We start from the raw sequence: 22,930 nt of genomic DNA on the forward strand, positions 1-22,930 counted from the left end.
ATGAATTTTTAAAGTGATAAATTTGTATTAATGTAAAAACTATTAACTATAAGAATCCTAATTTTAAAATGTTGCATTTGGAATTCCCTTTGGTCATTAATGATGCTAAACTTCTTTATCTCAATTAGAGCCCCATTCAATTATCAAATGAAAAGTAAATATTTAGCATGAACAGAGTAATACAAATGTTAGTTTTCCATCACTAAACAAATACCTCTTCAACAGCACAGCTATTTAGCAAAACAAGGTTCCACAAACTTCTATTGAAATTTTTTAAAAAAAGAACAAGAACTGAAGTTTTCCTTTTTAGTACTTTGAAATTAGTCCCCTTTTCCTTTGCTTATTTTATTTTCTCCCTTACCTGCTGCAAAATGAGTTTCACTACTGACTAATGCCCAGCAGGATTAGTACAACAGTGCCATAACAATCTGTCCTTAAATAATAAAGAATTACCTGTTTTATGAAATTATTACTGCATTACCACCATGCTGAGATATTCAATGTCAAATTGCCATGGATTTTTATAGTTTAGTCACAAGGAAAGAAAAGTAACACCTAACTCAACGTGAGGAAGATTTTTCTCTCATTTTATAAGGGAAACGTTTTTCAACATGTGGACTAGAGGCAATGATATGATATAGCAAAATTTCTAAAATGCTATTTTTTACTTATAGAACATTTGACTATTATTTCTATAGAATAATTACTGCTCCAAGACTTCACAGCATCCTAAGAACCAACAACTACAAAGCCACAAGCAGAAGGCTTGTCTGAGACCTGGCAGGCACATTAATTCCTCCAGATGCAGGTAAGAACATTGAGCTGCACCATGTGCCGAGCAGTGAGAACCTCCATGCTCCAGTCTGGTGTTCAGCTCTCCCCTTCACAGGCACAGCTGTTCTTCCTTCACCCTTAGACACCCATTCTTTCCCAGGGAAATCTAGAGCCCCTTGAACACAATCTCTCTGAACTAATGTTTAAAGACTGAGTGAAACACGGTATGTAACCTACCCATAAAAGATTCTCAATACATGTCAGTTCTCTCTTCCAACCCTTACCCATCTCCACCTTCTACCTGAACAAACTTCCCCATGTGAAAGCTCTGTATGCATCTGGACACTGCCCATATCCAAATGTCCTGGACTGAGCCTGTCTTCTAAATCCCAGGTCTAAAGCCATAAAAAAAGAGCCACGCAGTAGAAGGACACTGGATCTGCAATCACACAAAGCTTGGGCTGATGTTCTAGCCCATTATTTACTAGCTTTCACCGTGTATGCAAGCCACTTAACTTCCACACACTTCAATCTTAAATTTTAAGTCCTTTGCGTATAAATTTTGGAGTAGGATTGCTGGGCCAAATGGTGGTTCCATGCCAAGTTTTCTGAGAAATCTCCATACTGGTTTTCATAACGGTTGCACCACTTTGCAATGTCTGAGTGTACCTTTTTCTCCATATCTCCACCAACACTTATTGTTGTTTGTGTTCTTGATAATTGCCATTCTGACTGGAGTGAGATGAAATCTTAGAGTAGTTTTGATTTACATTTCTCTAATTGCTAGAGATCATGAACATTTTTTTCATATATTTCTTCTTCTGTGAAGTGTCTATTCAGTTCCTCAGCCCACTTATTGTTTGGGTTATTTTGTTGGGTTTTTTTTTTTTGTGTGTGTGTGTGTGTTAAGTTTTTTGAATTCTTTATATATCCTAGAGATTAATGTTCTATCTGAGGTTCATGTGGTTTCTCCCATTTTGTATGCTCTCTCTTCACGTTATTGATTGTTCCCTCTCCAGAGAAGCTGCTTTTTAGTTTGAATCTATCCTATTTGTTGATTCTTGATTTTACTTCTTGCTCTGTAGGAGTCTCATTAAGGAAGTCAGATCCTAGGCCAAAATGATGAAGATTTGGGCTTACTTTTTCTTCGATTAGGTACAGGGTCTCTGTTCTAGTGCCTAAGTCTTTTTTTAAAATTTTTTTGTTGGTTTTAATTAGTTATATGACAGTAGAATGAACTTTGATACATCATATATAATGAAGTATAAGTTTTCATTCTTCTGTCATGATTCTACATGATGTAGAATCACACTGGTCATATAGTTTCATTTACATAGGGTAATAACATCTGATCCCTAACTCTTTGATATCAATGTATATAGCAGCTCAACATGCAATAGCTAAACTATAGAACCAACTTAGGTGTCCTTCAAAGGATGAATGGATAAAGAAAATATGGTATATATAAAAATATGGTATATATAAAATGTTACTCAGCCATAAAAGACAATAAACATACATTGGAGGGAAGATAGCCTCTTCAACAAATGGTGCTGGGAAAACTGGAAATCCATATGTAGTAGAACAAATGTGAAGCCCTGTCTCTCACTTTTCATAAAACTTAACTCAAAGTGGATCAAGGACCTAGGCATTGGACCAGAGACCATGCATCTACTAGAAGAAAAAGTAGGTCCTACTCTCCATAATGTTAGCTGGGAACCAACTTCCTCAATAAGACACCTACAGCACAAGAAGTAAAATCAAGAATCATACATGGGATGGTATCAAACTGAAAAACTTCTTCACAGCAAAGAAAACAATCAAGATTGTGAAGAGAGAGCCTACAGAATAGGAAAAATCTTTACCACATGCACCTCAGATAGAGCATTAATCTCCAGGATATACAAAGAACTCAAAAAAACAAATAACCCAATCAATAAATGGGGCTAAGGGACTGAACAGACACTTCTCAGAAAAAAGATATATAATTGATCAACAAATATATGAAAAAACATGTCTATCAATTATAGAAATGAAAATCAAAACCACTCTATGACTTCATCTCACTCCAGTCAGAATGGCAGTTATCAAGAATACAAGAAACAATAAGTATCGATAAGGATGTGGGAGAAAAGGCGCATTCATCCATTGCTGGTGGGACTACAAATTGGTGCAACCAATCTGGAATGTAGTATGGAGATTCTTTAAAAACTTGGAATGAAATCACTATTTGACCAATCTATACCAATCCTTGCTCTATACCCAAAGGACTTAAAGATAGTATAAATAGTGACACAGACACAACAATGTTTATAGCAGCTCAATTCACAATAGCCAAACTGTGAAACCAACCTAGATGCCCTTCAATAGATGAATGGATATCCATTCAACAGGTGAATGGATAAAGAAACTGTAGCATATATACACAATGGAATATTACTCAGCAATAAAAGAGAATAAAGTTTTGGCATTTGCAGGTAAATGAATAGAGTTGGAGAATATCATGCTAAGCAAGGTAATCCAATCCCCCCAAAACAAAGGCCAAATGTTTTCTCTGATATGTGGATGCTAATCTATAATTGGGGGGGCATGGGATGAGTGCAGAAACTTTGGATTGGGCAAAGGGAAGGAAGGGGAGGGGAGGGGGGGTATTGGAATAGGAAAGATGGTGGAATGAGATGGACATCATTACCCTAGGTACATGTATGACTGCACGAATAGTGTGCCCCTACTCTGTGTACAACCAGAGAAGTGAAAAAATTGTGCTGTAATTGTATACAATAAATCTAAGAGCATTCTGTCTGCTGTCACATATAACTGATTATAACAACAACAACAACAAAAAAGCTAACTGCAAAAAAAAAAAAAAAACAAGTGCATACTGGACATCTCTCTGCCAGACATTTTCCTCCTCTATTGTTCTCCAGTTGAAGAGAAGTGGATCTGCACTCTTGCTTCTAAGGCCAACTCAAAAGTACACTGGTGAGTAGGTATCAAAAACGTCCTGAGATGGACTTGGGATTCCAGGACCCAAGACGGCTGGCCTTGAACGAATCAGTGAGTCTGCTGTAAATCATACATACTTAATTATATTCGCCTCACCCCTCTGTGATCAGAAACATAATTGGCAGATTACGTTCTTCCAGCATGATGTCCTAAACTTAGACAGAATGGGTGGTGGTGTGGCAGGAATCAGGCTTCCGTTTCAGTTCTTGCAAAATTCTACTGGGAGAACACTGCTGTGAGCCACACCCCCTACTGGGAACAGAAGTGACAGGAAATGCCATACTAAGAGGGACTAGAAATCCTCCCGTTCTGTGACACTGCCCTTCTGCTTTTAAGATCCTGGGCCTTCTGTGGGAGGGTCTCTTCCACCCAGTTAACCAATCATCTGCACTTGATGAGAAATCCAAGCACCTGGAAGTCATTCTCAAGCCTCCCCCTCCCTCCTCTCTTACAAAGGATGCCCAAATCTTCTGTAGGTCCTGGCGATGGCTCTTGTCCACCTGGCTCCTGTCCTCTTCCCCTGTCTTTGCTGCCGCAGCTCTTTATATCCAATAGCCTCTCTCTGGGCTCCCCACGCCCAGAACCTCCTCCCTTCTTCTTCATCCACCCTCCTGTGGAAATCCATCTTCCATAATAAAACTCTGGTCACGACGCTCAGGCAGCAACTCCAGACCCTTGGAAAAGTCAAGCTCCTCTTTGTACTTGGCATGCTCTCCCTTGCCATCTCAGTCCTGCCATCCACCTTACCACACCGACACCCATGACACCCACGCACGTCAAGCCCTGGGCGCACCCTGACTTCATCAGTCCCTACTCCTACCCTCCATCTCTTCCGCAGCTGCACACTTCCTTCTGCTCCTCAAACACCACATCCCTCACCACCTGGTGCCTGCACAGCCTTCCCTCTCCTCCTGGGAATCTTAGCCCCTTTCTGTCACCAGGATTCCGTGCAATGTTCTCTCCAAAGGCTCACGCTCCAGCCTATGTGAGTTTTGTGTGGGCTTTCCTCAGAGAAACCACAGCTACTTGAAACTAGTGTGTTCATTTACAGCCAACTCTTATTATGCACAATGATCATGTCCTCTCGTCCCCATGAACACAAATTAACAAATGCTGTGTCACTGATCCTGGGGGAAATACAAGGTTAGTTTTCCTACTGGTCACATTTTCATCAACCAGTCAATCCATAACATTATTTTAGGTGTGTTTCTGTTTGTTTTTTGTTTGTTTGATTGATTTGTTTTGTTTGTTTGTTTTATACTGGGGATTGAACCCAAGAGCACTTTACCACTGAGCTATATCCCAGTCTGTTTATTTATTTGTTTGTTTGTTTATTTGGGTATTTATTGTGAGACAAAGTCTCATTAAGTTGCTTATACCCTTGCTGAGCTACTGAGACTGGCTTTGAACAATCCTCCTGCCTGAGCCTCCTGAGTCACTAGATTGCAGGGGTACACCACTGTGCCTGGCTCTGATGAAAGATACCTTTTAAATATACTTCTCTGATTCACTGACATTGGATTCAATGGCAGGAGCTCTCTGCCTGAAGGAAGCCTGTTTGACATATATATTTTCTCCATAAGGCATAGCCTTCCTGCACTCAGAAATAGCAGATAGCACATACACACTATGCTAAAGGGCCATTTTAAGGGGGGAAAAAGTACCAAAAAATGCAGAAAATATGGCATTAACTAGACCATGAAAAGGATGCTTTCAGCTTTCAATATAGGAGCTGAAATAAGAAGGCAGAGCATCACTTTGTTCAGCCTCAAACTTGGAACACATGGACAGGGCAGCTCAAATTTTCTGTTTCTCTGTGCATGTGAGTAGTGATTTGGAGATTCTATATAAACTCTGGCATGTAGGTGAAGTCACAAGTCCAGAAGCTGCAAGTAACAAGACCTGATTATATTTTCTTCTTGTATGGCAATCTACCTCTGCCCCTAATTTGAGACTAAGCTCCATAAGGATGGGGATTGACCGGGTAAGCAGATGCTATTTCCCCCTGCTAAGAAAAATCTTTCTCTAATTACCATCGCACTCATCCTTGCCCTTAAAACCATTCTCCCTAACCCTCTGGGCAAAGGTGTGGTTCCCTAAGCATCATAAAATTTATCTAAGTGCATTTTAATTATTTATTTACTTATCGGTCTTGCTCACTCGATTGCAGTTCCTATGGGCAAGATCTGGTTCATAATCGTCTTTGTGTCCTAATACCTAAGGTGAAGGCTAGTATATATCAGCCAATCGGCAAATTCTTGCTTAAAAATAACTATTTATAGTCTGTAAACTCTTTTTCCTGATTGATGTTTCCAAACGTGTTATTTACTAAGGGATGGGTGGGGGATACCACCACCTTTAGAGAAAAATTGTTTCTGTTTCTATTGTGAAGTCAGTATTTCCTGGGGATCCAGGAACATGGCTGACTGTAGAACTTCTGACTTATGCTTCTACTCTGAACAGGATTCCCTCATTCGTGGAAAGGTGGCGAGTGCTGGGAGGTTAACTGAGTGAAAAGCAATAACAAAAACCTCCAAAATGGATCAAGCCAACAAAGGGAAAGAGCTTAGATATTTTTAGACTTATCAAATAAAGCTTAGATTATTTTGTCAAAGTGGAATAATACATGTGCTTCATAGAATTGGTATTATATTCATAGGCTGAAATATAAATCCAGCATATTACCATCAACCATAGCAGTAAACCTACTGCCCCTGAACTCAACCTGGACTTCACAACCTACTTTAAGCCTGCAAGCTGTGAGCCCCTGCATCCTGCCTAGAAAACCTTTGACTGCCACTCACCTATTTCCTCACACCCATCCTTCAGGGCCCAGCCAGGTCCAATGCCTGACTCCCAGTCCCAGACCTCTTAGTCCTACCATTATCTCACCCTCCTTTCATCCACATATCGACTATGCCCAATACTTCTTTCTTATCTCCAAGCTTCATGAGTATCCCTACATATACTGTCTGCTTTATTAGATAGGCAATAACTAGCTAGAACTATTACCTCTCTAATAGCACTGAGAAAGTATCTGGAGGGCCATAAATATTCATTAAACACACCCATGGATATAAAGCTGGTTGATAAAACAGTAAAATTCTATTACCTGGTTAAAAAAAAATAATGAGATTCCATGTTTATAATGTCATCTGTTGTAACAATACCAACCTCGCTGAATATACAAGATAACTTACTGTTGTTTTCTGCATAAATCCTTATGACAGGCATCAGCTCAAAGAGCACTTTGGGTTTGGATTCAATGAGTCTCATGTTCCTCTTGTCCCAGCCAGCACCTTCAAGATAGAGGCCATAGACGTACACACCCTCTGTGGGAGGGGCAGAAATATCATCCTTCATCCATTTGGTGACCTCATTACAAAGCACCATATTGTCCAGAGCCCAGCCTTTGTTGGCCCGAGTTATTTCCTATTCCAGGCAGCAAAGGAGGAAGAAAACAATTAGACTTTGTCTTAATAGAAAAAGCATAACAATGATGAAACTTCAGCTGCAAATTACCCTAATCCAAAGGAAGTAGAATAGTATTTAAAGAGTTAAGATGATTTTCTCATAAAAAAAAATACCCATGTCCTGGGTGGGGGTGAAGAGTCAGTGGTAGAGTGCTTGCCTAGTACATGTGAGGCACTGGGTTTGATCCTCAGCACCACGTAAAAATAAAAATAAATAAAATAAAAGTATTGTGTTCATCTACAACTCAAATAAATATTTTAAAAATACCCATGGCCTAATTTAACCACTTATACTTCAAAAGGGAAATATTAAATCATGACAAATATGAAAATAACAAATAAATAAAATTCAAGTTTAACAGCCTAAAAATAAATGGCTGTGTTTATGTTCGTGGCAATGTAACTGCCAAGAACAGAAAAGAGATAGTCATTCTCTGTCTTATTATATTCTTTAAAACAATAAGAAAGAAGCAAAGCTGGTGGAGGAAAATTAGGACAACACAACAAGTGCAAATCAGAGATATTTATTACCTGTCGCATTGCTGTTAAAAATCCTTGGGGGTTGAAAAAGCCTGTCATCCAAAAACAATGGGGTCGATCATTGAAAACCCAGGAGGTAAACTGGCAGTTTCTTTCTAGAAGTTCAGTAAACCAGAAACCCAGCGTACTCGAAACCCATGAAGCCTAAAATGCATTAAAACAATTCATTAATATGTTTAATTCTGCTATGTAAACTGACTGGGCTCATAGGAAACCAAAGATAAAATATAAATTTCACTTCTACAGTGAAAATGTCCCTAAGTTATGCATTCCCCTCGGGTTCAGACATGGAAGGTTTTCAAGTTGCTTGTCCTTAACGATATTGATGACGTGAAGATATAACCTAACCAGTTATCATTATGTGATTCACAGGACTAGCTGTTCAAGATGTCTGATGTCAATAGAATCAGCTCCCACATACCAATATCTTCATCACCATTTATGCTATCAAGGAATCAAAACAATTTATGCATTAAATTTAGCAAGCTCTCAGCATTTTTTAGGTTACCATTTCAATTAGATACAGTAAAAAACAGGATTTTTATTTACATAAATGTGTTCATGGAATATCAGGATAAATCATCCACACTTTATATTCTGTGGACAATAAACCATAGAAGGCTTCTTCTACTTATTTTTAATAAGGTAAACAACAGGTTTCCTTCTGGAGCAATTGTCCCTTTAGAATGCACTTACACTTCCGCTCATTAAGGAGCAGAAATAGAAACTCAGTTGCTTTACTTTGTACTAAGTATTTGCATGTATTGCCTCTAGTTCTCCCTCAATTCACCTGGGACCTTCCACTATGACAGTTGGCATGAACCTACCCTTAATGCTGTCAGAAGCAGCACTGGTGGTATCTATAAACCATAGCTTATATCATTTGAACTGCAATATTTTACATATGAATAAATGCAGTAATCAACCAGGGTAGCTGTACTACTTGAATTTCAAACATCTCAGGAATTAATTTGCCGGTATTTCAAGAACTACTGGGATTCTACTGACTGATAATAAGTTGTGAAGAATAAAAACTGAATAAATAGATCATAATTTATGAATCAAGTAACTCATTCTAAGCCTATCTTTATAGGTGTGTCATTACCTAAAAGAGATATGCAACATCTACCCTGAGGGCAGAGGGAGCCATTAGCAAAAGGGTACCTCTTGGGAAGGATCCCTGTTTGGCTCCAGAGCCTGTGCTGGTGGAGTTGGGTGATCTGGTTTAATGGAGAATTAACTTGCAATGGGCAGTGACCTGGAAGGTCCTTCTTCTGTCATTGGCAATGAAAAGGGGAAACTGAGAACACTCTCTGTCCTTGGCAATGAATTTATGGAAAGTTAAGGAGAAAGTAAAGGAATCTGCCAAAAAGATGATTCTGAGTTTCTAAGCATATGACTGGAGGGGTGGACGGTGGAATCAAATAAGATGGAGGAAACAAGAAGTTCTAATTATTGCATGCTACCTGCAGGACCTGCTGTCTTGGAATCTGCCAAAGCCCTGGGTAAGATATCTGAGATTTGGCACTGATGTATTCTCAAAGAGACTAGCAGTTCTAATCCCATCTTGTCTCATCTCTGTTTTCCCTAATAACCTATAGGAGGCCAAGTCTCCAATTTCATAGCTATCCGCTGCCCTCTGGATATCTCCCATTCTGGCCCAATCTCCAGCCTCCTGCCCTCTGAAGCCTGTCCACTCTAATTTTAGCATCTTTAGCAACACGAGCAGAAAACTCCTCTAAATCCGCCATCTCTTTCCTAGACAGTTCCTCCACCCCTCTCTTAAACTGAAATCTTCCCCCAGGACAGGCTCTCCCCTTGCAACATTCCCAAAGTGTAGGCTGCTGCTTCCCTCACCTCCACAGCCCTCAGAACCAGGGCAATAGTAGAAGTCCTTGTCCTTTCTGATGATGTCAATAGGTCATCACTTTGCATCATTCTGTTCCCCTGAGTCTCATGCCTTCTTCACATACCACCCTACCTCTTTTTGTTTCTGTCAACTAATTACCACACCCTCTTATTCTTTCTAGTTTATTCTTCACTCAATCCCCCAAATAACTGTGGTCCTGAGGGTAGGGGGTGATAATGGTGATGGTAGTGATGCTGGTAGATGTGATGTGGTGGTAGTAGAGGTGGATGTGGGGGTGGTGGTGGTGGTGGCAGTGATGGTGGTAGAGGTGGATATTGTGTTGGTGGTAGAGGTAGATGTGGTGGTGGTGGGGTGGAGGCAGATGCGGTTGTGGTGGGTGAAGGTGGGTTTGGTGGTGGTGGTAAAGGTGGATGTGGTAGTGGAAGTAGAAGTGAATGTGGTGGTGGTAGAGGTGGATGTGATGATGGTGGTAGAGGTGGATGTGATGATGGTGGTAGAGGTGGATGTGGTTGTGGTGGGTGGAGGTGGCTTTCATGGTGGTGGTAAAGGTGGATATGTGGGTGTGGTAGAGATGGATATGGTGGTGTGATAGAGGTGGATGTGGTGGTGGTGGTGGTAGTGACAATGGTTGTGGTGTTGGTGGTAGTGCTGGTAGAGGTGGTGGTGATAGTGGTGGTAGTGGTAGTAATGGTGGTAGAGGTGGATGTGCTGGTGGTGGAAGTGGATATGTTAGTGGTGGTGGTAGTGGTAGTCTTGGTAGAGATGGTGATGACGGTGGCAGAGGTAATGGTTGTGGTTGATTATGGTAACAGTGCTGAAGGTAGATAGTGTGGTTTTGCTAATAATAATCATAAGCACTGGGCCATGTGCCAAGCACTATTCTGAGCACTTTACACATAACAATTCATTTAATCTGCACAAACTTGCTAGCAATGGCATAATGCTGTTATTTCCATTTTACAAATACTAGAACTGAGGCACAGCAAGCCAACTAATTTATCCCATGTTATACAGCTTAAAAGAGTCATGACTTGAACGCAGATATTCTGGCCAGAGCCCATACTCATACCCACATCTACATTTATTTACTGTCATTAATCCTCCTGGGTAACATTAGCATCCACTTAACATTCTACTCTTTTATCTCTTCAGACCCCTTATGACCCTCCTAACCATTCCATTTCATTCCCCACTCCCACATCCACACTTGTCATCAACACTGCCCCATTGGGAGGAGTATGTTTTCTCCGCTCCTGTATTTTCTTCCATGAGGAGAGAACTCCCTTTATGTAACCCTCCAATTAGCTCTACCTCCTCCACATCCCCAGGCCAAGGAAGTCAAGAAACGGGCAGGGTTGTGGGTGTTTCAGAGGCAGGTTGTGGTCATCAGCATCCCATGCACTCCCTACCCCTCCCAGTCTCCCATGCAGTTAGGTTTGGTCCATGGCTCTAGTTCAGATCCACAGATGCTGACTGAAAGTGGCATGGATCCCTCATTGACCCAGGAAGTTCAGACCCAGCATGCCTTGTCAGTCTTTCTTCCCTCTGCTGTCTGATCTCAGAGGCCATGTGCTCCTGGTAGCATGCTCTCCAATGGTGAGACCTCCACCAGATAGGTCCCAGAGCAACTATGTGGAGCCAAGGACCCACTGGACTTAACTAGGGGCATAATGAAGTGGAGAGCTGCTGTAACATTAGCTTCTAAAATGTGTGTCAAGGTCTTGGCTGTGAAGCTGCAGGTGGTTGGAAAGCCACCGCAGCAGGAGGAAAGAGGTACATATTAGGAGGCCCAGCTCTTCCTCTTTTTCTTTTAGGACTAAGATGTCTGCAGACAGCATGCGTTTTGCTCTGCTCCTAGCTTCACAGGGAGGTCTGTTCATGAGACATTGCCCAGTGCAGTGTTGCTGGCCACTAAATCTTTCTAATTCCAAGTTCCATTTAAGGCAGTTCACCTTAAAGTAGATATAATCTGTATTCTCCAATACAGTTCTCTGACAAAATGTTCTAGAGTCTTCCTTGCTCCCTGTCTTCCTCTTCTTTTGGAATCCAGGTGAAGAAATGAGCTATTTTATTAGTCCCCTAAAATAACCCAACATAGGCCACCGCCAAGATTTCCAACTCCACTTTTGACTCTCCCACCACGGTCTCCATATCTAATTCACTTGTTCAAGAGCAGTTACGCAACCTAAACATGGTCTCTGACTCTGGTTCCATCACTTGCTTCCCATCAATACATTTTCTCCCATTTTGTCTTCTCTTCGTCCTTCATTATAATCTCCCCCAGGGCAAATAGCTCCATAATCTAGCTACCACTCCATCTGTTGTGGGTTGCTCTGTTCCTCAAAAAAGATATATTTAAATCCTAACTCCTAGTACCTAAGACAGTGACCTTCTTTGGAGATAGGGTCATTACAGAGGTAATCAAGTTTAAATGAAATTACTGGTGCAGGCCCTGATCCAATGTGACTACTGTCTTTATGGAAAAAAAAAAAAAAAGGAATTTGGACACAGACAGAAATGCAGAAATAATCCAAGGAAAGATGATGGAAATATACAGGGGAGAATGCCACGTAAAGATGAAGGCACTATGGCTGCCCAAGCCAAGGAATTCCTGGGGCCACCCAAAGTAGGATGAAGCAGAGACATATTTGCTCAAGAACTTCTGAAGGGAGCATGGCCCCACCGACACCTGGATCTTAGACACAGAGCTTCCAGCACTGTGAGAAAAGACATTTCTGCTGTACCCAGTCTGAGACACAGGCCTGACTGGCCAACAAGAAACACCTCAGTCATCCCTTGCCAGTCTTGCTCCCAGGCAGCAGATCCCAGCTGGAGGAAACACAACTGTGTGCCGGGCTTCCCTGAATTTGGCAACTTGAGGCTGCAAAGAGGAGAATCCTGCCACATCCCTACTTGGTCTTTTGACTTTTAGGTTGGTGCAACATATGCATTAAGGGAAGTGGAGTAGAATTAAAACTCTTGGGAGAGGAGACACTGGGCCAGGGAGCTGCCTGGTCAGCACTTGCTGGGCTCATGTTGTGGGAGTGGGGCCACCCCAAATGATAGCAAGGATCATACTCCAAGGATGCAGTGCGCCAGATCCACATTTCCCCAGGAAATATGAGATAGAACATTGTAACACCACCTACTCTTTTCCTATATATTTTCTCATTATTAACCTTAGAAATTTCACTTGCATGTTCCCTTGAAATGGGCATGCACACATAACAGAGAAAGAGAGAGAGACTTAAATACAGCACAAGAAAAGGATGGCATTTAGGCTCCAGCCCCTCAAATGTCCTCTCCTAAAACACACTCAGCTTCCTCCTTACAAAGACACTCAGGAGCTCACTGTACTTTCCAAGTGGAAAATTGTTCTTCAAAACCACATCTGTCTTCAGCACAACTGCTAACAGGTGGTCAGTAAGCATGCTGTTGAATTATTATCTTTTTACTTTGAGATAGACACACTATACACTATATTTATAGGCACAGCAGGGAAAGTATTTTTTCTTTTTGGCATGATTTTTAATATTCGCACATTTCTCTCTACAAAACTAACATCTTAGACTTTGGAGTCTAAGAGCTTGGGTTTGAATTCTGATTCTTGTACTTCTTAGAAGTGTGATCTGGGGAAAGACTTAGCCTTTCCCCACTGCATGTTCCTCAACTGTAAAGTGAGGACAATAAAATGCAAAATTTAAATGAAATAGTGCATGTACGTTGTTTACTAAAGCATCTGATATGTAGATATGCTAAATAATTTTCTTCCCTACCTGCAATCTTAATATTCAGGGTTCTAAGATGATTAGTCCCTAAGCAAAAGAACCAACTTAAGTAAATTTTTCGTAGGTGTTTTTCACATGAGAATTAATGAGTGACTGGGCAGAATAAGAGCAGAGTTAGACATACTTTTTTCCAACGAGCAGGAATTCTGGCATCAAACATGCAATCCAATGCATCTCGCAGATTTTCGCTCATGATGATGGTGCCATCGATAGCAAGTTTTAGCTCAGTCAGGGTGCTGCGGACAAGGCTGAGCACCCTCTGCATTCTGTCTATCTCCTGCCGGAGGAAAATGTTCATCGGCTGGAATGGCCCCATCTTCTGCAGCCTCTCTTTCACCTGCCACAGAGACATTCAAAGCACTCATTAAAAATAAGTCAGTTACTCAGATTTTATGGAGCTGGTACCCTGGCCAAATTTTTACAATCCCATAAGTACTAAAGTTTTATTTTGTAGATGGTGGGGAAAGGAAGAAATGGGAAAGAAAACATCTCTTAGATGACCAGCTTGAATTTTCATAGCATGTAGGGAAGAGCAGGCAGCCATTAATTCAAAGAAAATGTAAAAGACATCACCATAACCATGAGATCTCCTAGACAGCAAATACATTTACTGACACAAGTTCATTTACTGTCAATCTGAACACAACCATGGACACATACATATGATGGTGGTAGTGATGGTGGTAGAGGTGATTTGGTTGTAGTAGAGGTGGATATGGTAGTGGTGGTGGTGGTATTAGAGGTGGATGTTGTACTGGTGGTGGTGGTAGTGATAGTGGTAGAGGTGGATGTGGTGGTGGTGTGTGGAAGTGGATTTGATGGTGGTGATAGAGGTGGATATGGTGGTGGTGGTGGTAGAGATGGAGGTGGTTGTGGTGGATGGAGATGGGTTTGGTGGATATGGTGGTGGTGGTAGAGGTGGATGTGGTGGTGGTAGAGGTGGATGTGGTGGTGGTGGTAGAGGTGGACTTGCACATGCACACAATCATTCTTTGGCTGTCCCCTCAAAACTAGACTTTCATTTTTAAGACTTTCTGCTTCTTCCATGAAGCTTCCATCCATTCTTTCATTTTTGTTCTATAAGTCTTGAGGATCTTCTGCACAGCAGATAGGCTGAATTGTTTTATCCCAAGATGGCACTGTAAAAATCAGCAAGAGGAGGAAGACTCTTCTAAATTTACTCGCCACGTGTTACATAATTGTTATTCTATTTGTAGATGTTTTAATTTCCTCATAAATATTTCAACGTCTGGTAGATGTGAATGACTTCTTTCCTGATCCTATAATGAAAAGTACTTATGAAAGCTGATAATGGTATTGATTTTCTACAAGCCAGTGATCAGAGATTCATCCAGGGAAATTATCTCCTTGACAACAGGTCTCTGAGTTCAGCCTATACCACAAGCAACCAAAATCTCCAGCTTAGCAGAAAACTGTAGGATGCTGAAGGCATAGAACACTGCAGGATTACTTCAAAAATCAGATGGAGGGCTGGGGTTGTGGCTCAGTGGTAGAGCACTTGCCTAGCATGTGTGACACACTGGGTTCAATTCTCAGCACCACATATAAATAAATAAAGTCCATTGACAACTAAGAAAATGTTGTTTTTTTTTTTAATCAGATGAAAAAGAATGATATACAAAAAAAAAAAATCACCATGTTGACTCTGAGTCAAAAGTATGATGTGGTTACTCCAGGTCATCTCTTCCATGGTAAGTAAGCCACTTACTGCGGGTTTTATCAAAGAATCTAAAACAAAATGCTATCAGAGTAAATCTTTCCACAAATCCATTAAAACATCCAAAGAATTAACTTTCATAATTATAAATCTTCTTTGAAGCTATTTACATATTTTAAAATATCTACTTTCAAAACTAGTGAGATGAAGAAGTTGCAGAGACGTAATATTGTACGTATAGACTCTTTGAAATGACAAAGGCCTGAATTTTAAGGGGTATCTTTAACTATACCACATATATAGTCACTTGGTACCTTAATAATAAATTGATTTCCTCTTAACAAATGACATTATAAAGTATAACAAGGGAAGGTTCTAGAAAAGTGATCCCAAATCATCAGCAAGCAAGCACTCATAATTTAGAAATAAATGTTAACATTGTCATCTATTTATTTATTATCTATATTTTGAAATGATTACATCCATACATTCAAAAACTTCTTTCTCTGGTTCTTTTGGAAGCTTGTTTTTAATTTTTTTTAATTTTTATTTGTTATGTTTAGTTATACATGACAGTAGAATGTATTTTGACATATCATACATACATGGAGTATAACTTCCCTTTCTTGTGGTTGTATATGATGTGGAGTTACACTGGTTGTATATTCATAAAATATTTTTTAAAAAATTGCTCTAATTAGTTATATATAACAGTGTAATGCATTTTTTAAATATTTATTTTTTATTGTAGTTGGACACATACCTTTATTTTATTTGTTTATTTTTTTCATGTGGTGTTGAGGATTGAACCCAGGGCCTTGCATGTGCTAGGCAAGCGCTCTACCACTGAGCCACAACCCCAGCCCCAATGTGGAATGCATTTTGACACACTGTACACAAATGAAGCACAACTTCTCCTTGCTCTGGCTGAATACGATGCAGAGTCACACCAGTAACGTAATCAGACGTGTATATAGGAAAATAACGTCCATCTACCCCACAGTCCTTCTCATCCCCACATCCCCTCCCCTCCCCTCATTCCCTTCTGCACAATCCAAAGTTCCTTCCTTCTTCCTACCCCCACCATTATGGCTCAGCATCTGCTTATCAGAGAAAACATTTGGCCTTTATTCTTTGGGGTTTGGGCTTATTTCACTCAGCATGATATTCTCCAGCTCCATTCATTTACCTGCGAATGCCACGATTTCATTCCTCTTTAAGTCTGCATAAGAAATCATTTCATCTTTTGCCCTTCTTCCTTCTTCATCACTCTCCAACCAACCAGACACACCCTCCACTGACATTCTGTCAGGATTTTGTCAACTCACTTCATATGGGCTGTAGTCTGGGGGCAGCTTCTCCAGCATGTCATCAGCCAGCCGTGCCACCACAGTCTCCCGGGTCTCGTCCCCTCCACCAGAGCTGTCCTTGGGCTGGATGCTCAGGATGGTGTCCAGCACGTCCTTGGCCAGCTTGCTCTGGTAGGTGATGTCGGCATTGGGGTGCAGCCCAAACACCTCGGGGCTGTCATAGGCTGGCAAGCTCTGAACAGTGAACACTCCAGATGAGCACAGACTGCCTATGTAAGCACCAGCTGAATTGTGACGTCTTAGGAAACAAAAAATGCTTCTACCAGGAGAACCATTTAAATATGCCTTCTCTGTGTCAGGTAGGTTACAAACCTCAATTATTTTTCAAGAAAAGAATCAAGAGATGCTTTGTAAAATCTTAACATTGAAAACCAAAAGAGACTCATGGTTCATTAAGGTCTGTATCTCTGGCAAAACTTAAGTGGAGATACTGCCTCATTATGTAATATGTGAGATAGAGAAGGAGCTGTGGGTTGGTAGTTTGTCTTCTGATAGTCAAATCTAATTCAAGCCAGTTAAATAAATCTTGTATAATTAGTAGCTATGATGTTTATAAGAGACCAGGAAATGAGAACTTTAGCAAGCATGCCGAATAAGACCACAGGAGTCGCACTCTCCTGGGTAGAAAGAAGGAGACTAGAAAAAGAGAAATATTGAGAGAAGAGCAGAGACAGAAAAACAAAGAGATGCAGAGTGAGAAACTGCCAAAGCAGAATAATCAGGCAGCCAACTCCCTCAACCTTTGGGAGAAAGGAAATTTACTTAAAACTTGATATATATTTCTAGGTATGAATCTTATTGTTAACTTTATTATTGTCTTGTTCATACTTTCCCTCCCGTATTCTGTATTTTGTTCATTTTACATAATATCTTCTTATGAGCTACCTCAATTTAATTCTGAAATGAGGTATATACAAAAAGTATGTGTACAGGCATCCCTAAATTTACACCTTCACAGGCACTTTTCCTATACACTGCTAATGATTTAAAGACACATACGGTACAGCAAGACAAATATATTTGTTGATTTGAATTAATAAAAGTGTAGAGGTGGTAATATATGATGAACTCATTACATTAATATATCAAAAAAAAGCTATAAATACACTGATAAATTTAGCCCTTTGGGGCTGTTGTGCTTTGGCTTGTTACTCTGAGATAAATCCTAGAGGCCAAAGAGACTGCTAAATCATGGTCTAATGAACTCAGGTATAGAGATAGAAAGAATAGTTACCTTGAAAATAAGATTTTTGCCCTATGCCCCCCTTCCAAATTTACTGACAAAAATCTACCTTATAAGGGCAGTACTCCTTGTAAATGGGACAGTTTTGCCCATTAGGGGTCATGTGGCAATGCCTGGAGAGTTTTCTGGTTCTTACAGTGGGTAGGAGGGTGCTGCTGGCATCTAGTGGGTAGAAGCCAAGGATGCTGCCAGCCATGCTACAATGCCAAGATAATCCCCTGTGACAGAGAATAACGCATGTCATAGGGCTAAAGTTAAGGAGCCCTGGCTTAAAGGAAGCACCTATACAAAGCAGGTTTCTGGATGTTGTACCATATACACCCATTAAGCCAAGATTAAGGAATGAATCTCACAGGACCAGTCAAGTGAGTTGGAAAACAGAACAGGCTGAGTCTACAAACTGCCCTTGCCCTACAACTGTGGTAACCAAAAGTCTCACAGGCAGAGAGCCCCAGGTGACTAGTATAGGTCAACATCTGCCCAATCTATCATCTCTCCAAAGGAAACTCACCAAGGGATTAAAAGAGAAGAGAACTGGCTAAAGAATTCACAGAAAATACACTCAGATTGCACATAAACATTTAATCAAGCAAACATAAAAATATGAAGAAAGCATTTATAGCAAAAGCTATATACATATATATTTCCATTAAAGTTTGTTTTAAAAGCTGTACAAACCATGTAAATAAATCTCAAGAAGGTCAAAAGGCTGCCAATATTTGCTCTACACATAAAACTCTGTGGTTGACCAACCTGGATATATTGAAGATAGTTATCCACGGTGCTGCATTTTGGAATATTATATCCTTGGTAAAAGCTGAAATCTGGTCCAAACATGTTTTCACTGAACCAAACCTTTGCAAACGTGTTCAACAATCTCTTATCATAGTCATCAGTGACTCTGCCTCCATATTGAATCTCTCCTATCATGTAGCGGACAGTGGTCCACGAGACACCCTGGGAAAATAAACCAGAGCAATTATGCAGAAATGACTCTTGTCTCATCCTTGTTTCTTGCCAAGTGACATCCACATGGTCATTGTCATCAAAGTCCTTCATTCCAGTCAGTTATCCGTCATCAGGAAGTGAAGACAGAGTGCAGAGAGCAGACTAAATAGGCAGACAGGAGGGGTTACTTGAGCTTATGTTTTTTATTTGAAACACCCTCTTGAGGCATTAATACATTTTCATACTTCAATATTAATATGAAAATTGTTTACTTCTTGAGAGAATACTGAGGCAGTTCCTTAAAAAGCACACATTTCCAATGCATTCTAGATTCTCATTTTTAATTTTTAGGATTTAAAATCAATCCCCTTCCCCTAACTCCACCCTCCACCCCTGCAACAGGCTGTGGACATAGGACGTCAACTTGACTTTGAGAAATGAAATGAGAATCAAATTCCTCCATTTTTCCCACTGAAGTTAAAAGGTGGGTTTGACAAATTGCTGTGACATCATGATGGCTCACACGTGACTTCCCAAGTGAAGCAGTCACTTGAGCCTGACCACCCTCACCCAGAGTCCCTGTGACAAGGGCCAACAAGCACAGCGGTACCTTTTTGATATCCATGTCGTCTAAGTGGTTCTGGATGAACTGTACAGTGGCATTGAAGTCTGCCTGATTAAATTCATAGGGAATATTCCACCCCAGGGGACCAAACTTGCGCCTCTCCTGGACCGTGGAGTGCAGGAAGGCCACCGCGTACAGCATGGGCTTCCACTGCATCCCTGCGCTCACATCCAGCAGGTCCTGGCTCACACCTGTGAGGTCAGCCATTGAAAACGTGAATCCTCTCTCTAATGCCTTTATTTTCTATCTCTTTCATAAGTAGTTATTTTTACAAACTCCTGATACTAAACTGCATTTATTTTGAATTTTTATTACATACATATGACAATTATAAGTTAAGTTTTGGGTGTCCAGGGACCATTCCTCTGTGAAGAATTTGCAAAAATATTGGGAGGCAGGGTTGTTAACATGGGTCAAGCTCCTGCCAATCTAGCAAAATAGTGTGAGAATAAAATAGGAATAGAAGGATAATAACAGATAAAATAAATGCTATTATTACCATTATAACTGCTACTAATAATTGTTGTATCATTATTATTGGGGTATATAGTCAGAGCATATACACTTAATAATTCAATATTAATTAAAATAATATATTTAGAAGCCCACAGCAACCTAGGTACATTCCCTAAATCATTATTATTATTACATATTTATATATTACATAAAAAGTTGCATATTAGTTAATTTTTTTACTGCCATTACCCTTCCACCTCTATTTTATCCCCATATTACCTTGTCAAAGGAATTTGACTCTTATTAGCAACCTCCCCCCAAAAAAAACCTGTGCAGATTTTTCAAACTATAACATAATGATTAAACACATTCATTTAGCTACAATTCATTCCAATCTTCCTGGATAGATCTTCCCGTCCCTCTTTTACATTTGAGAAAACTGACACTCAGTTTGGTTGAACGACTAGCACTCATGACAGCAAAGCAGTTGTCTTCAGGAAACACAGAATCAAGACTCCCGACTCCAGGTTTCCTGCTCTTTTCATGACCACGAATTCCAGACCCGATGCTACAAAGCAGAGGAGCAGACAAGCAGCGCAATCTCAGTTCCCTTCAGGACTGGAGGCCGTCTTTGTCTGTTTGTCACCACCGTCTTTCAACTTGGCTGATGTTGTGACAGGCGGCCCTAACGGATGGAGACAGGCCATCCTTTCAATTCAGACTCCTCCTGGAAAAGGCTACTGTACTACTTTAGATACGGAGCACAAAGGCCATAAGCAGCCAAATTGTTGATTCTGTGTGTTTACATAAAAGACAGTGTCTAGGTGGAGAAGAGCAATAGGCTGACAAGGAGCAATGGCAGGAAAATTAAGGGGGAAACCGTGAACTTGGCTTGGACACAGCAGAGCCTGTTTCCCATGGAGCATGATGTGAGGGGATCATTGCTCTCCAGCAAGTTAAATAAGAGTATTATTTGCTAATTCTGCTTTTATAATTCCTTCAAGAAAACAAATTATATGCAAAAAATAAAAATAAAACAACCTATAGATCCGAAGTCTTCCTCAACTCACCACCATATGTTCTCTTGAGTCCTGCCCGGAGGCCTTGTGGAGGTTCGTTGGCAAATTTAATGGACATCTGAAGGAGTGTAATGGGAAACTGCTTGTGAACCTCAGTGGTCATCCACAGGCGAAAAGCGCTGTGCACTGTCTCAGTTTCTGTAATTATGTCCATGAGTTCATCCAGAAAATCAAGTCCCAAGTGACAGTTCTGTAAAAGCGCCCATCCTCCCTAAGTCAAGAACAATAAATGGAAACTAGGTTATTTTGTGTTCCACCCAGAAATTTAAAAAAAAAATTTTTGAAAAAAAAAATTTAACTTAGAAGTTAAATAACTAAAATCTGCTAAAGAAGCACAAGAACCACTTTAAGTTAATCCAGGTCATATTGAGAATACAGTAACATTTAACTGAGATGTGCTTTGATGGTGTCGCCGTATGCATTTTGTGGTATACTACCATGCCGATCACAGTGATGACCCACAGTAATAGTCACCCAATAACCAAAGTAAAACAGAAAAAGGTCTGCAGGACTTCCAAGTAAAGACAGTGGATTGAAACCATCCACTTAACTCAGCTCCCTTACGAATTCCATTAACCCTATAATGAAGGGACACTTTTAAAAGTCTGAACTCCTAAGGACAAAGACAGTAAGAGAATAATCTCAATACCATTTAAAACAGGCTCAAGAAAGCTGAGTCCTAACCTGGTGTTTGGGGAAAGCTGATGTGTAAGCTGATTTGTATCACATAACTCCCCAAACCCCCGAGAGCAGGTGGCAGAAGGCACCCTTGGAAGTTTGGCAAGAAGGGCTGAAAGAGGAAGATTGAAAGTCAATGAAAGGTGAGACACTGATATTCTTTAGAAGGCAAAACAGGTTCTGAACTGGAGAGACCAGCACACGAAGGTCTAATAACCACGCTGAAAACAGGAGAAAGAAAGTTCTCCCCCTGAATGTCAAGACCTGCTACTACGTTTCCCCCTTGTGCTCTTGGAATACCACCAGCCAGACACATACCCTCTAAAATATGGAAGGAACTTCCCTGGGAATCAGACCACTCACAATATAAGACTTAGAAAACAATAGGCCATATCTTTTTGAATAAATTATACTATGAGTGTAAGAAGATTCTTTGTATAAAACAATTCAGGCAAACTTCGAGATCATGAAATATCTTTTCCTCATTATCTAACCTAAGGAATATGTAGAAAATCATCTGCAATGCCCACATCATAATCTTGAGAATTTTTTTTTAAACGAGATATTTGGTCTTACATTTGCCATGGTCTGCTGCAATAGCTTTCGTGCATGGACCTCCTGGCCCTGGCCCATGGACACATAACGGGTTTCTATTTTCAATCTCTTCCCCAAGGCAATGATGGACTCTGTAGGGTCTGAGCCCATAGAGAGGAGACAGATGAGTGGAGTCCGTGGGTCTGACTCCTCCCACGTCTTTTCCAAGTCCAGGATAACTCCTTCGGCATAGTTTTCCCCCATGGACTCCATGATGTACTTGCGGGCCTGCCAAAAACAGTTCAAAAGTCAACAAGAATTGCTTCAACTCCTTTCTGTACACAATGCAGTGTAACTTTCAAAGTATCTCAAGGATGTCCATAGTAACCCTGCCAGGGCAATAGGTCAGAGACTTCTTTTTCTTGTTTGCTTGTTGTTCATATTCCCATTCTATAGGCAGAGAGGCTGTGTCGCTTGCCAAACAAAATTTGTTAAAAGATCAGAAACCAAGTTGAATGCCTCTTAGTCCAGATAGCTTCTTGCTATACACAAGAAATAAAAATATTAGGATACTTTATTATTTCAGATCCTATAAGACAAATATATGTATGTATTTAAACAATCAAGGAAATAGCATGATGTCTAGTATCTAATAGATACATATCAAATATATAACTATTAAATGACCATGTATTGAATGAAATATATTGGGTACTGAATGCATGAATTAGTTTTCTAAAGATTTATTCAATCATTTTTCTTTTCATCATTCAGTTTTGGTTCATCCCTTTTATTAATTTTGCCTCCAGTGAAACCCATGTTCACAATAGGACATTAACAGACTTTATCCACTTCATTTTCTGCCATA

The 22,930-nt window shown here is 40.3% G+C and overlaps 1 protein-coding gene across 4 annotated transcripts in view; it reads right to left on the reverse strand.

The window, feature by feature from the left end:
- The window catches only part of Dnah5 (dynein axonemal heavy chain 5), a 282,316-nt gene that overhangs the window by 17,392 nt on the left and 241,994 nt on the right, over positions 1–22,930 (reverse strand). For all 4 annotated transcript variants that reach the window (XM_048814008.1, XM_048814007.1, XM_048814009.1 and 1 more), the window contains 8 exons: positions 22,105–22,350; positions 20,842–21,061; positions 19,301–19,506; positions 18,496–18,699; positions 16,458–16,673; positions 13,576–13,788; positions 7,785–7,937; positions 6,981–7,212 (listed from right to left, as the gene is read on the reverse strand). In XM_048814008.1, coding sequence (XP_048669965.1) covers positions 6,981–7,212; positions 7,785–7,937; positions 13,576–13,788; positions 16,458–16,673; positions 18,496–18,699; positions 19,301–19,506; positions 20,842–21,061; positions 22,105–22,350 — 1,690 coding nt within the window. The remainder of the gene's footprint in view (positions 1–6,980; positions 7,213–7,784; positions 7,938–13,575; positions 13,789–16,457; positions 16,674–18,495; positions 18,700–19,300; positions 19,507–20,841; positions 21,062–22,104; positions 22,351–22,930) is intronic.

This window comes from Marmota marmota, unplaced genomic scaffold (assembly GCF_001458135.2).
Source record: "Marmota marmota marmota unplaced genomic scaffold, marMar, whole genome shotgun sequence".
In the NCBI taxonomy this organism is placed as follows: domain Eukaryota; kingdom Metazoa; phylum Chordata; class Mammalia; order Rodentia; family Sciuridae; genus Marmota; species Marmota marmota.